The sequence below is a fragment of the Bos indicus genome, chromosome 3, assembly GCF_029378745.1.
Source record: "Bos indicus isolate NIAB-ARS_2022 breed Sahiwal x Tharparkar chromosome 3, NIAB-ARS_B.indTharparkar_mat_pri_1.0, whole genome shotgun sequence".
Lineage (NCBI taxonomy): Eukaryota > Metazoa > Chordata > Mammalia > Artiodactyla > Bovidae > Bos > Bos indicus.
Genome location: NC_091762.1, coordinates 58,313,284 through 58,329,730, shown reverse-complemented (window position 1 = coordinate 58,329,730; position 16,447 = coordinate 58,313,284). Strand labels below are relative to the sequence as shown.

At 38.2% G+C, this 16,447-nt stretch overlaps 1 protein-coding gene across 2 annotated transcripts in view; it reads right to left on the bottom strand.

Annotated features, from left to right (window-relative positions):
* Positions 1 to 16,447, bottom strand: part of COL24A1 (collagen type XXIV alpha 1 chain) — a 394,910-nt gene that overhangs the window by 291,119 nt on the left and 87,344 nt on the right. For both annotated transcript variants that reach the window (XM_070786184.1, XM_070786183.1), the window contains exon 9: positions 1,994 to 2,038. In XM_070786184.1, coding sequence (XP_070642285.1) covers positions 1,994 to 2,038 — 45 coding nt within the window. The remainder of the gene's footprint in view (positions 1 to 1,993; positions 2,039 to 16,447) is intronic.

Here is a 16,447-nt window from a genome sequence, read left to right as displayed (position 1 = left end):
TTCTTCTGGAATTATATAAAATAGAACTGATTCCTATAATACATGTTCCAATCTTTAAAACTGATTTTGGACTCTTCTCACAAGCATACCGCCCTCAGAACAAGGACATGTATACTAATGGAACTAGATAACAGAGCAGTTATGCGAAAACTGATCAGTACTGACAAACGGTCAGCTTTTTCACTAACTTGTGATCTGTCAGGTTTTCTTCATTGGAATCCACACATTTCTGCCAAAGCAGTATTCTAGGAATTTTTTTCCTTCCCTAGGATCTAATCTCTCTTTCCCTCTTGCCCTTCTGTTTTTTTTTTTTTTTTTATATATATATGCTCAAATGCTTTTCAGCACTCATTTGATCTCGTACTTGAGATTGTTAAGTACTGAAGAAACTGAGATTGTACTTGCTACAAATACATATATCGCTTTTCTTGCCATGTCCAGTAATTAGCAATCTTGAAAAACTGTGCCTCAGGGACTTAATAGAGCTTGCTGCTGCTGCTGCTGCTAAGTCGCTTCAGTCGTGTCCACTCTGTGCAACCCCATAGACAGCAGCCCACCAGGCTCCCCCGTCCCTGGGATTCTCAAGGCAAGAACACTGGAGTGGGTTGCCATTTCCTTCTCCAATGCATGAAAGTGAAAAGGGAACGTGAAGTCACTCAGTCATGTCCGACTCTTATCGACCCCATGGACTGCAGCCCACCAGGCTCCTCTGTCCATGGGATTTTCCAGGCAAGAGTACTGGAGTGGGGTGCCATTGCCTTCTCCAATAGAGCTTACTGTTCCTCTAACATGAATGAATGAAAGAAAACATTGGCTTTATTTATTTATTTGTCTTTCCCTCAGGGATAATCCATCAGTTTACTTTCTGGAGCTCCTCTTAGGGCTTCCTGAGGCTCTTTGCTAAATCTCCAGTAATGATTTGTCACCTTGCTGCTGCTGCTGCTGCTAAGTCGCTTCAGTGGTGTCCAACTCTGTGCGACCCCATAGATGGCAGCCCACCAGGCTCCCCCATCCCTGGGATTCTCCAGGCAAGAACACTGGAGTGGGTTGCCATTTCCTTCTCCAATGCATGAAGGTGAAAAGAGAAAGTGAAGTCACTCAGTCATGCCCGACTCTTATCGACCCCATGGACTGCAGCCTACCAGGCTCCTCCACCCATGGGATTATCCAGGAAAGAGTACTGGAGTGGGGTGCCATTGCCTTTTCCGATTTGTCACTTTAGTTAGTATCTAATCTCTCACCCTTTTCACTGATATATGCATTCTGGCCTAGTACACATTGTACTGAAAACAAGAGATTTGACTTTATTTTTTCCTGTGACATAATGATATATTATTTTCTGGTGGAAGAAAGAAGAAATAACATGATCAAAAACTGAACAGTTTCCAAACTATTTTGACTTTTACATATGTGCGTATATATAGAATGAACAAAAAATAGCATACTGACATTCTAATTTGGATTGTTATCAAACTTATTTGCATTCCTTCGCACAATGGTAGGGAACTAACAGCTGTGTATAGACTCTGGAGAACAGGCAAGCCCCCGAGAAATACAAGAAAATCAGAGAGTGTGTGTGTGTGCACGTGTGCATATGCATGAATAATCTGGGCACAGGGCTCACAGCATTTATAAGATTCTCACAAGAGTTTATGAATAACAAAAGTTTAAAACAGCTGTTTCGGAACATGTTAGGCAGATAGTTGAAAGTAAGTCTAAGATAAAAAAAAACCAACAAAATTTAGTAGATAATAAATTAGAAGTTTTTCCTGTACTAAAGAGAGTCAAAGAATTAAGAAAAATTGACAGGAAAAAGACATTAAGAAAATTGAAAGCATTAAGAAAAAAATAAGCATTAAAAAAAGCATTTCCTTAAAAGCATTAAGAAAAACTGCAAGAGTTAAGTGTGGAAAAATAATCTCTCAGTGGAGTTTCCCACTGTGTATTTTTTTCACTGGAGAAGATGCAAGTCTGACAAAGCAAGAATACTTACTTGTTCCCCTTGGAGTCCTGGGAGTCCTGGATGCCCCTTGAGACCCTGCAATGGTAAAGGTGAAGACATGCTATGAAAAGTAAACCCATGTGAGTCCAATAACTAACCACAGTTGTCATTCACCCCAACTTCCAGTTTTCTCATTAATGAAAATGTAATTATTACTAATCTATGTCTTATTAAATGTTATCCTTTTAATTTAATAAAAATTTAATTTTATTAAATAATAAATTCTTATTAATAATTCTTAATCAATTTTGAGTGCTATTTGAAAGATTTGTTGTTGGCAACTAAGGTTACATAGTATTGAATAAAAAAACAGCATCATTTATAAAAGGCTGGTATTTAGCAATAGGTCTGCTCAATTCTGCTGCAGCTTTTTAAAAGTTGGTTTTAGTTCATTAATGCTGAAATGAAAGGCCTTCAGATATATTCTGTTTGTAATTATTGAAAAACTGGACTATATTCACGCAGTTTCTCTAAAACATTGTCATAACATTCTGTGAATGAGTGAATAAAAGAGACTGCTCAAGTCCACCCAAAGGGGGTTTATAAGATTTTGGCCACCTCACTCGAAGAGTTGACTCATTGGAAAAGACTCTGATGCTGAAAGGGATTGGGGGCAGGAGGAAAAGGGGACAATAGAGGATGAGATGGCTGGATGGCATCACCAACTCAATGAACGTGAGTTTGAGTGAACTCCGGGAGTTAGTGATGGACAGGGAGGCCTGGCGTGCTGCGACTCATGGGGTCACAAAGAGTCGGACACCACTGAGCAACTGAACTGAACTGAACTGAAGAAATCAATAACCAATGTTATATGTCAATTATATCTCAATTTTTTAAAAAATGACATTAGTAACAAAAAAGATTTTCCAAATAAGAACCAAAGTCAAATCTTAATCTCTATCATCAACATTCAAAGATATAAAAGAGATAACAACCTTTATGCTCTAGAAAGATATTCTATGAGCAAAAGGAAGGAAGCTAAAAAAAAAAGAAGACAGGAACAAAGAATCAGCGTATTTATACAGCTCTAATTAACAATCAGTAAGTCAACCTGCTGTTTACTCGATTTGCTGTATATAAAAGAACAACAGAAAGTTCCTTTTTAAAAGAATCTCAGAATTTTAAGCAAACTTCAAAAATCTGAAATAAATCATAGTTTACAAATGTCAGAAACTTCAAATTAACGTAGAGCAAACTGAAGATACATTTTTGGGGTTTCAGGATATAGAGTAACAGAGGGAAGAGAGTCATTCAGGATTAATCACTGAGGATTTATGAACATGAATTCATGAATTAGAGAAGGAAATTATACCCTGGTTAGACAATGGGAAAATTAGAAGAGGTGCCTATTTGAAAAATAAGGAAATGATTTAAGCAGTTTCTGAGATGATAAACTTAAAACATAAGTAAATGTTTAAGTAGAGAGACTCTTAGGAACCATAGAGAAGATCAGAAAATGTAAGAAAGCAAGTTGGAGGCAAAAATTTTTGTGTTATCTGTAAATGTAAGCATATAAGTTACAAGGGAATAACAGAAGGAAAAAACCAGAGTGCAGAGGAAATGGCCTGTCTTCTGGGAGCTCCGTTCTTTCCTGATTAGACTATTAAAAATAAGAGAAGTAGCCATGACAAAGAATACGGGGAAAAAGTGGAGGGGAAGGAAGGAAGGCACAAAGAAACTTCACTGAACTAAAAAAACTAATAAAAACAAAGAAGTGGCTAATTCTATAGCAGTCCTATGAAGCAAGTATCTTCCGCATTTATGCCACGCCAAGTCGCTTCAGTTGTATCCGCCTCTGTGACCCCATGAACTGTAAACTGCCAGACTCCTCTGTCCATGGGATTCTCCAGGCAAGAATACTGGAGTGGATTGCCATTTCCTTCTCCAATTTTACAGATGAGAAAATTCTCTGAGAAATTAAATGATATGATCAAAGTCATGTAGGCAGTAAGGTAGAATCATGTTGGTTTGACAGATTCATCATGAGCTTAGTAACCTGCCCTTCTATTTACTTTAAATGCCTATATTTGTCTCAAACTCAAATGTAGGACAGTCTCATCCTCATCAAATGTTAAACTGTAGATAACCAAGATAAATCAAAAAAAGGAATTATTAAAGCTACACATTTACCAATGGCCTCTAATACACCCACAGTTTCACTCTGAGTTTATACTTTTTTTTTTAAGATAGCTAAATACCAGCCTAATTACAAAACAGGGGACACTGTTCTCAGCTGTCCAAATGTTAAAGAGTCTACAGATAAAAAATATCCACAAACCTAGCCTTTTCACTTTTTTAATACTGGGAACTAAGAAATGTCCTCAGCACTAAAATAGTGGCTGCATCTCCCTCGGAAGAGGCAGCAGATCTAGAAGGATGTAGTTCCTAGGAGAGGGTCAGGAAGATGACAAATGGGGAGCCGGGGTGAGAGGCATATAGATAGAGAGACTCTCTGTCAGGGGCCTAGTTCCTTTTCTTTAAAAACAAACAAACAAAAAACCTGTATTAAATATTTACTTCCTTGTTTTGATTTCTGTGTACTGCTGAGTCTAATTATATGCTTCCCTTTCTCTGGCCACTCTCTGTTTCTCTGACCGAAGATTCTTCCCTCCTCAGCCCTGGTGAGACAAAACACACTGGTGCTACAACCGTGTTAGCGTACTTTTTCCCTGAAGCAGTTTATAACAGTGAGCTAGACACACTGACCCTAATATCCTCCAAATGTACAATTCTCTCCTAAGAGATTCTTCTTCATCAACAGCCCTTAATAAGAGGGCAACACCAGTCATGATCTTTTCTTCATGAGCTCACTCCTACTCCACCTCAGCCACAGGAGACGGCACTCAGTCTAAGGGGAGCCAATATGAAGTCTGGCCAGTAGCCTATAAAGACACTTGGAATAGAGACTTTCTCATAAACAGGGTCAAGCTGGGCCAATTAAAATCTTCTTAAAAGTAAGTTCAACAGGAAGGAAGGAGGGAATAGAAGGAAGGAAAGACTAATTTAGGTACTTAGCTAAAGCTAGAAAGACTGACAAAGGAAAGATAAGAGAAAGAGAAGAAAGCCCAAGTACAACTTAAAAAATTATTGTGAAAAGAAATTATATTGAGAAAGAAAGTTGTCAGAGGGAAAACCAGGTAACACAAAAAGGCAGATGCAGAGAGAGCAGAGGAGCAGCAGTACTAACAGAAAAGTATAGTAAAAGAGCTACAAACTAATGCTGCTAAGATACTCAGAGCTGCCTTGAATCAGTACCTGTCTCCATGAGACCAAGTCATATTACAATACATATTTTTAGATTCCATGGGTCTCCAGTTTCCCTTAATGCTGTAGAGAGGATTGAAATAATTCTTTATTCCTTGAGATAGCCTATGTCTCCATTCTTTGCAATCAAAAGAGCCTAAGTAAAGCACAAAATGTTTTTGGTTTGGTTTGCTAACTGCTAAGTCACTTCAGTCGTGTCCGACTCTGTGCGACCCCACAGATGGCAGCCCACCAGGCTCCCCCGTCCCTGGGATTCTCCAGGCAAGAACACTGGAGTGGGTTGCCATTTCCTTCTCTTGGTTTGGTTTGGTTTACTACTAATAATGAAAAGACCAAGCACACTGAACTCTAGATCCAGTTTTGCCACTAGCTAGTTATATATCAATAGTTTCAAAGTCTTCATCTGTAAAATGATAGCACTGAATTTAACTACTGCTAGATTTCCTTTAACCTGTTGCTGCTGCTGCGTTGCTTCAGTCGTGTCTGACTCTGTGCGACCCCATAGACGGCAGCCCACCAGACTTCCCATCCCTGGGATTCTCCAGGCAAGAACACTGGAGTGGGTTGCCATTTCCTTCTCCAATGCATGAAAGTGAAAAGTGAAAGTGAAGTCGCTCAGTCGTGTCCAACTGTAGCGACCCCATGGACTGCAGCCTACCAGGCTCCTCTGTCCATGGGATTTTCTAGGCAAAAGTACTGGAGTGGGGTGCCATTGCCTTCTGCTTTAACCTGTTAGGATTCTGCAATTACTAGAATCTGTTAAGAAATTCACTTTTTCCTTTTCACCCTGCATTGAATGAAAAACAAAGGCATTTATAAGAGGCAATTCAGGCTTTGAGGTGTAGGAAGAATTTAAGTAACACTGATGTATGTATCAGAGAAAAATCAGATTCAGGTTCCCATGGGCATATGACCTGAAACAAAGATGAGTGGAAGGGAAAGAGAATGGATCAGGTAGGAGACTATTATGACAGTCTAGGTGAGACATGATTATAAATTAGATTTGAGGGTGGAGTTAGAGATGGTATATGAGCCCCTTAAAGAGTTTAAACCTAAGTTCTTGAACTATTTTAATATGGTATGCTCAATGTCTAGAACATAGTACAGTTCAGTTCAGTTGCTCAGTCATGTCCGACTCTTTGCGACCCCATGAATCGTAGCACGCCAGGCCTCCCTGTCCATCACCAACTCCCGGAGTTCACTCAAACTCACATCCATCAAGTCGGTGATGCCATCCAGCCATCTCATCCTCTGGCATCCCCTTTTCCTCCTGCCCCCAATCCCTCCCAGCATCAGAGTCTTTTCCAATGAGTCAACTCTTCGCATGAGGTGGCCAAAGTACTGGAATTTCAGCTTCAGCATCATTCCTTCCAAAGAAATCCCAGGGCTGATCTCCTTAAGAATGGACTGGTTAGACCTCCTTGCAGTCCAAGGGACTCTCAAGAGTCTTCTCCAACACCACAGTTCAAAAGCATCAATTCTTCAGCATTCAGCTTTCTTCACAGTCCAACTCTCATATCCATACATGACCCCAGGAAAAACCATAGCCTTGACTAGACGGACCTTTGTTGGCAAAGTAATGTCTCTGCTTTTCAATATGCTATGTAGGTTGGTCATAACTTTTCTTCCAAGGAGTAAGCGTCTTGTAATTTCATGGCTGCAGTCATCATCTGCAGTGATTTTGGAGCCCAAAAAGATAAAGTCTGACACAGTTTCCCCATCTATTTCCCATGAAGTGATGGGACCAGATGCCATGATCTTCGTTTTCATAACATAGTAAGTGCTTGTCAATTAATTGATAGAAAGACCTGGATGAATAAATGAATTGATGTAAAGATGAAGAGGAATTTAAGTTATTTGGGGGAAAATAGATTCTAAGTATTATTTAATATGATATTTCAATTCTCTTAATATTGAAATGAAAGATTCTAAGTGGAAGAAAACATCTTTTTGCTATTTTTCAATGTAATATTATTCTACTGTAATATAGTGGAGTTAGCACCATTATTGTATAAAAGTCTCCCTATTCCTTAATTTGTGACTATAGGCCTCATTTGTTTTCTAAATACTAATCTGTAACTTTTTTTTAAAAAATGAAGTAAATAATGTTCCTGGGAAAAAATACCTAAATTCAAGTTTTGACATAGCTCCAATCTAAGAACCTGACAGTTTATTTTTCTTTCATTTGTTTATATCATAGTATTTTGAAAATATTATTTGAGTCACTGTTCTTCCTACACCCACAAAGGAAGAGCAAAAAAGGTCCAGCAACTAACAACATATGACTTTTCTCTGATGAATATACTGAAACTGAAATGAATGCATTTCTTAAGTACCAATAGAAAAATTTACAAATTGTTTTAGAACATTTTAAAAACTCAATGTAAAGAGTTATAAGGTTGTCTTGATTTTTGTTGTGACGGAAAGTTGCCTTGCTAAAAACTCCAATAATAAGTGGGGCTTAGAATCTAATTTTAATATAGAGATTTTAATACTTCTTTTAACATTAATTTGAATCCTAACAAATAGGTTATCAATATATGACCACATAGGACAAAAAAGAAAGATACAACTGAATCAAAATTAGAAATATTAAGGAATGGAAAGGAAACAAACTTCAAGTATATACCTGAACTTCCCCAAGTAACTAAATTTTGGATAAATAAATAAAATATTTATCCATAAGGAAAACAGTGGAACCATTTACATACAGAACCATCCTTGCTTTGCATGGTACTAGAGATCTATAAAACTGAGCATATAGGCTGAAACCATGCAAGAAATATTAATAGTGGGAAAAAGTCTGTGATCTTTAAAAATTTTTGTCAAATGTTAAAAAGTCTGTCAGTTACACTTGCATAGGGAAATGAAAAAAATGTTCAACTAAGATTAATTTAGTACCGTGTAATTTAAAACATTAGAAACAGTGAAAATTAAAGTTCCATTTCTTAGCAAAAATTTATGAAGAGTAGTTTGAATAGTGTGCTTTTCTTGTATAAAGAACCATACTGAGCAAACATATATCCTATGGTTTGGCAAAAGCATATTCAAAATCAGAGACATTACTTTGCCAACAAAGGTCCGTCTAGTCAAAGCTATGGTTTTTCCTGTGGTCATGTATGGATGTGAGAGTTGGACTGTGAAGAAGGCTGAGCGCCAAAGAATTGAAGCTTTTGAACTGTGGTGTTGGAGAAGACTCTTGAGAGTCCCTTGGACTGCAAGGAGATCCAACCAGTCCATTCTGAAGGAGATCAGCCCTGGGATTTCTTTGGAAGGACTGATGCTAAAGCTGAAACTCCAGTACTTTGGCCACCTCATGCAAAGAGTTGACTCATTGGAAAAGACTCTGATGCTGGGAGGGATTGGGGGCAAGAGGAGAAGGGGATGACAGAGGATGAGATGGCTGGATGGCATCACTGACTCGATGGACGTGAGTCTGAGTGAACTCCGGGAATTTGTGATGGACAGGGAGGCCTGGCGAGCTGCGATTCATGGGGTCGCAAAGAGTCGGACAGGACTGAGCTACTGATCTGATCTGATGATGGTTTGGCAAACTGTCACACTTCTTTGTAAGTATAGGTCAACTTCCAACATTTCATCCTTTGCACTTTCAGTGTCATGAAATAGGTCCAAGAGTTCTTGTAATATGAAGATTTTTTTTTTTTTTTTTGCTGTTGTAACCTCCTCTGGGACATCTCTATCCTATTCATCACAACACTTTCCTCTTATGTCAAAAGTTCACCTTTACTAAGTACTTCTCTTTGCATATCTAGTTAACTCAAGTGGCAGCAGTGTTCCAGGATCAGCTATTTCTTCTATAATTCCATCTATATTCAATTCTAATTTCAATTTCTGTTATCACTATTTCTTTATTTCACTGTTCTGTCATCTTGTTTACCAGGTTGTTTTTTTTTTTTTTTTTGATTATCCATCTGTGTAAAATGTCACATGAGTTCATCACAGAGAGAAGGAAGCAACATAGTGACACGTTCTGCTGTCTATGTAGTAACTAACAGATGTGCACGGTACAATCACCAACAGATTCTGAGTGAAGTGATGTGACTGGTCACTGATCCTGATGCACATCTACTATTTATGCAGAGACTTGTAAGCTGAAGAGCCAGTAGCAAAGTTTATACTTTATGCAGCTAATCACAGTTAATATATTGTGGTAAGTGAAATTTGAACCATGTTGTTGGGAGACTGGTGTTAATTAAACCATGGTAAGTGAAAGCTGTGTATACTGAAACCACGCAAAGTGAGAAATGCTTATATATACGTATCGAGAAAGAGTCTCAATGATATTATCTCCATGTTTATATATGACTGTTTTTTTTTTTAAGTTTTTTTCCCCCACTAAATATAAGGACTTATATTCACTAAAATAAAGATTTTTCCTACGTATGAGAAAGCACCCCCTATGGTATAAGACAACTTCTGCATTATCAACTCTGCTTTCCTATCTTGAGCCTCCTTACCTAAACTTTAAGTTTTAGAAAAGTAGGAGCATTCCTCTCTAGAATCCACAAAAACACCAAAGAAATTCTGGTGACTCAATGATTTGTCTCTGGCATTCCTCTTCTTAAAGCCCTTCAGTAGCTCTCTACCATATGATAAATGCTCTACCATGGTATCCAAGCTCCTTCATGATTTGACCCCTGAATGCACCTTATTTCCAGACACACCCTGACTAACACTTTATAATCTCCAAACAAGGACCTGCTTCTTGCCTCCAAGCCTTGGTTTATGCCATCACCTGTGTGTAGACAGCATACATGTCTACTAACTACGGTATCATCATGATAACTTTCTGTTCATCCTTAAGAAGCAGCTCAGATGTTGCCTCTGAGCAACATCAAAGTGTTCTCTAAACACTTTCCCCACCTACAATCTTAAGAAGTTTAGGTAACCTTCAATCACTGCTACAAAAACTTTTTCACATCTTCATCACTGCACTTGTTATAGACTAATATACTTTTGTGATTTACTTTAGTATCTACTTACTTTTTTAGACAGTAAACTACTTGAACACAGGAACTATATCTTGTTTACCTAATACTGGTTTCCTGAATGAACTGTAGGATAAAATGATGTGATTAAAACAACTGCAGAATTCTAGTGACAAACTTTATCTCAAAACCACCCTTTTGTCTGAAGCAACTTCCTTGTATCTTTTGCTTCTGTCTAGTCTCTGCAAGCTGAGGCAAAGGTGGGCTCTCCTTATAAATGATCACGTGAAAGGCAACATCACTGAGATATTAGTAGCAGGTTAATCAGTTTTACTCACTCTACCTAAATGGGATGGAGGGTGTTTGGAGGACTGAGGGGAAAATAAGACAGGTAAGAAGGGTTACTGATTTGAGAAGCAAATGGCAACCCACGCCAGTACTCTTGCCGGGGAAATCCCATGGATGGAGGAGCCTGGTAGGCTGCAGTCCATGGGGTCACTAAGAGTCCGACATGACTGAGCAACTTCACTTTCGCTTCTCACTTTCATGCATTGGAGAAGGAAATGGCAACCCAGTCCAGTGTTCTTGCCTGGAGAATCCCAGGGACGGGGGAGCCTGGTGGGCTGCCGTCTATGGGGTCACACAGAGTTGGACACGACTGAAGCGACTTAGCAGCAGCAGCAGCTTCAGGAAAAAGACAACCACAAGGACTAGGTGAAAGGGAACAGTCAATTAAACTTATAAACAGCATCAGCAAATGAATGGATAAAGAAGATGAGGCACATACATACAATGGAGTACTACTCGGCCATAAAAAGAATGAAATTGCGCTATTTGCAGAGGTGTGGGCAGACCCAGAGACTATCACACAGGAAAATCAGAAAAACAAATATTGTATATTAACACATATATATGGAATCTAGAAAAATGGTACAGATGAACGTATTTTCAAAGCAGTAATAGAGAAACAATTGTAGAGAACAAACATGTAGACACTAAATGGGGAAAGGGAGGGGTGAATTGGGAGACCGGGACTGACGTATACACACTACTATGTACAAAACAGAAAACAAATGAGAACCTACAGAATAGCACAGGGAACTCAGTGCTCTGTTGAGGGGATATGTAAACACACACACACACACATATATGGCTGATTCACTTTGCTGTACAGCAGCAAACAATGCAACATTGTAAAGCAACTACGCTCCAATAAAAATAAACTTACAAGCAGCATTCATTCATTCACTAATAGCATGGCTGCTAAGTGGCATTCACTGGGCTGAAATACCACACTGAACAAAACACTGTCCTTGCACTTAGGGATCCCTAAATCACACATATATTTCCTTTTATTTCCTAATGCACTGTATCTGAAAGCCAATATTAAATTTTCATTTTCTACAATATAATGGCATTCCTCTAACAGACTAGGTCCAAGTATCTAATAATTTGTCACACACTACAGGACTCATGTCAGCAATGCCAAGAGGAATACAAAGGTTTATATCCATGTTTGGCCAACATAATCAGGGAAACCTATGGCAAAAATGAGAAATAGTGATAAACTGCTGCTGCTGTTAAGTCATTTCAGTCGTGTCTGACTCTGTGTGACTCCATAGACGTCAGCCCACGAGGTTCCCCCATCCTTGGGATTCTCCAGGCAAGAACACTGGAGTAGGTTGCCATTTCTTTCTCCAATGCATGAAAGTGAAAAGTGAGACTGAAGTCGCTCAGTCGTGTCCGACTCTTAGCGACCCCATGGACTGCAGCCCACCAGGCTCCTTCGTCCATGGGATTTTCCAGGCAAGGGTACTGGAGTGGGTTGCCACTGCCTTCTCCAAGTGATAAACTAGCCATAGCTGATTGAAAAAGAAGCCTTAGCAAGAAATCAGAACAAAATTTTTAAAAAAAATCAACAACCACGAAAATATATTAGGTTGGTGCAAAAGTAATTGCAGTTTTGCATTGTAGAAGTTTGCAATTTGATATGATTGGAATACATTCTTATATGTGGTTATGTTATATGTCATTTTAATGTGTATTTCTTGCTTTTTTTTTGCTAATGACTTACTACTTGCTTTTTTAAATATTTATTTTAGACTTGGAAAATAATGTTAGACAAAAAGCAAATTCAAGTGATTTTCTTACTTGAATTCAAAATGGGTCCTAAAGTAGCAGAGACAACTCACAACATCAGCAACGCATTTGACCCAGGAACTGCTAACTTCCAGTACAGTGCAGTGGCTCAAGGAGTTTTGCAAAGGAGAGGAGAGCCTTGAAGATGAGGCGAGTGGTGGTCAGCATCGTGAATTGACAATGACCAACTGAGAGGATCATCAAAGCTGATCCTCTTACAACTACACGAGATGTTGCCAGACCTCAACGATGACCATTCTACCAACTTTTGGCATTTGAAGCAAACTGGAAAGGTGAAAAAGCTAGCTAAGTGGGTGCCTCATGAGCTGACTGCAAGTCAAAAAAGTCATCATTTTGAAGTAACATCTTCTATGCAACAACAAACCATTTTTCTTGATCAGATTGTGAAATGCAATGAAAAGTGGCTCTTATATGACAAACCAGCTCAGTGGCTGGACTGAGAAGAAGTTCGGAAGCAGTTCCCAAAGCTAAACTTGCCTCCCAAAAAAGGTCCTAGTTACTTGTGGTCTACTGCCGGTCTGATCCACTACAGCTTTCTGAATCCCAGAGAAGCCATGATATCTGAGAAGTAGGCTCCGCAAATTGATAAAATGCACCAAAAATCGCAACTCCTGCAGCCAGCACTGGTCAAGAGAAAGGGCCCAATTCTCCTCCAGGAAACACCCCACTGCATGTTGCACAGTCAACGCTTCGAAGTTCAACAAATTGGGCTATAAAGTTTTGCCTCATCCACCACATTCACCCGACTTCTTGCCAACTGACTACCACTTCTTCAAGAATCTCAACTACTTATTGCAGGAAAAAGGCTTCTATAGAAAGCAGGAAGCAGCAAATGCTTTCCAAGAATTTGTCAAATTTTGAAGCACAGATTTTTACACTACAGGAATAAAAAAACTTATTTCTCTTTGGCAAAAATGTGTTGATTGTAATGGTTCTTATTTTGATTAATAAAGATGTGTTTGAGCCTAGTTATAATGATATAAAATTCATGATCTGAAACTGCAATTACCTTTTCACCAACGTAATACTATTTGAGGTAAGGCAATAATGTTCCTGAAGTTTTGAGAATAAGCAAAAAATTATATAGAAAAATGATACCAGGTAACTGGGGAGATTGAGACAAATCATAGGAAGAAGACTGTGCAAACCTCTCTAATCTACCTATCTCCCTTCCTTCTTCGAACATACTTCGCTCATGCCCACAATAGACTCCTGCCCACCTCTGTCCCAAATTCCTCACAATACTGACCTACAATGCTGCAGTGGTAAAGAATCCGCCTGCAATGTAGGAGATTCAGGTTCAGTCCCTGGGTCAGGAAGATCCCCTGGAGATGGATATGGCAACCCACTCCAGTATTCTTGCCTGGAGAATGCAGAGGAGCCTGACAGGCTACAGTCCACGGGATTGCAAATAGTCAAACGTGACTTAGTGACTAAACATCAGCAACAACCTCCATTAATTAGTACTCAGTTTTTACTGCACCCCCCTTCAAGTCTAGCTGTCGTCCTTCTCAACTAGTTCTCATGGAGAAAAAGAGTAGGACACACTAACTCTTGAAACGCTGGTATACGAATGACGACAGTTGTTTTTTGAAGACAGAATTTTTTTTCTTTAAACTTTCTGGAAACGGAAATACTTATAGCCAAATGAATTTATCACAAATGTTAGAATGTCAATCACAAGAGGGAAATAACTTTGGGCAAAGGAACATTTCTGAAGTCCCACAAATTACACCACTTGGTAGGCAAGGGCTTGCCTGTGGGGGAGCTCAGTATGTGTCGCCTTGTTCTCAGCTTCCCCTACCATTAGTGGGAAGACAGTGCAGAGGAGATGGTCAAAGTGGTGACAGCACAGCCCCTAAGCAGCAGCTTTTATATTAGACTCTCAGTGCTAAGCTTGAACTGGGAACCAACACAAAGTGAAAATGTGACTCTGCAGATTTTTACAGGAATATTGGGCAGATGAGAAGATGATCTATAAGCTATGGAACATAAGAATTCTCCTTATTTCTCTCTCCAGGCATGGATTTTCTTTTTATTGTTGTTCTCATCAAAATTCAGTATTGTTGTACCTCCTTAGTACTGTCCTTGTTTTGAATAATTATGAAAAGCTGTATAGGTTTTGAGTGATTGATAAATCATAATGCAGTCCACTTGATGTTTGCAGCTCTTTCAGCCTTTCCAACTTGGAAAGGGAAAGATGTAATGGAAAGATCTTTTGTAATTTAACTAATTCCTAAGAATGCACATTGATTTATAATTATTACTACAAACATAGTAGTAGAATGTTTGGACATTCAGAAAAATACTGCCATACATTATTCATAACAATCTGTTTTAAAACGTGTGCCTCATATTTCACAATTGTTCTGAGTTATACCTTCATGTTAAGAAGTGCTTAACTGCTCCCATCTGACTTATCCTCCTGATTCTAGAAAAATGACTTCAATTGAAATCACTGTTAATGTTCTTACAATTTTAAATTGCAGACTTCCAATATTAATGTGGCAACTGATCAGCTATATTAAAATCCAATTTAAAAATTCACCTGGAGTCTAAGCTCAGATTTATGACTCTTGTCTTTCATCCAACCCAGCATGCACTCTTGATGTAACTTATCTGCTTTTTGGCACAAGCCTAGACACTTAGCGGGAAGTGAAAACATACTTCAGTTCCTAGGAAAACAAAAGTTATATTAAGGTGGCTAAATTGAGGCAACATAACCAGTCCATCTGGGGGAACATACTGCTTGTTAAACATGATGTAACACTGGTTCATAAAAGGTCAACGGGTGAGAGATAAAAGCAGAAAAGGCAGAAACCAACCCCAAAAATCTACAGTAGAGTGAAGAAAAATTGCTGCTGATTTACTTACTTTGTTATTTCTGTCTCAATATTATTTCTAGTTTTCAGAACATCTTACGTTAATCTTCTATCTCAAATTTTCATGAGCTGTCTATATTTCTACACACAATTTTCTTGCAGGTACTTCAAAGATTACTTGAAGGATTGAAATATTTTCAGATACTTCCAGAGAAAGGAATAATTAACTCATTATTATTTGTTACCCCAAACTATATTTGTTCCCTTGGCTTTCAGGAATAACAAAATTTTACTTTGCTTGAGAAAAAAGTAATGAAACACACATATAACAAATATTGGTATAATGAATAATATTAATGGGGAAACAGTATTTGAAGTTATTAAGAGAACAGTCATGACTTGGACTTGAGTCCTGTCAATTAATAGTCATATGGCCTTGAATAAATGACTTAACCATTTTATAATTCAATTAACTTATTTATGAATACTGAACATAGTATCTGTCTCAATGTGTGTTGTTTTTAAGATAAAAAGATTCAGCAGATAAGTCTACATTGCACATAATAAAGGAGCTATTAATATTTATAATAATAATTATAATTCAAAAATAGTTTGCTAAAATATGTAATAAACTTCATACTAATCAAAACCCAAGTACTTTATTCACCTTTCATAATAAGCATAGACTGTTAAAAGCACAATGAATTCAGTATTAGTAAGTTTTATCTCTCAATCCTGCTATCATTCTGAGTCACCCTGAGCAATTAATTCTCTTAACCGCTCTAGGTTTATGTTAAATTTAACACAGAATGAATAACTTAAGTTCCTGTCTTGACCTTAAGAATTATTGTGGCATTTTAGCAATAGAACGGAAAGGATGAAAGAATAGGAGTTCTGGGTTATAACAAATATGAACTGTTATTCTAGGTTCTCCTAGCATGGATCCTATTTGCAGGAAGTAATTCTGAGAATGACTTAGGTGGTTAAAAAAATGAACTCATATTAGTAAATCCCATAAAGCAGCTCATAACCTACCTAAACATTCTACTGAATACTCAGTCTGGTCCTTTCCCACTTCATACAAACCATAAGAACAGTCTACCAAGCTCACTGCGAGTATATTTCTACCACACATTCATATTAAAGTAAGACATGCACACAGAAAGTGTGATGGAAACTTGCTCCAAGCCTGCTATGTGGAGAATTAGTTTAGGTTTAGATTGAGTCCTTATGTCCCTTTCCTGGCATAC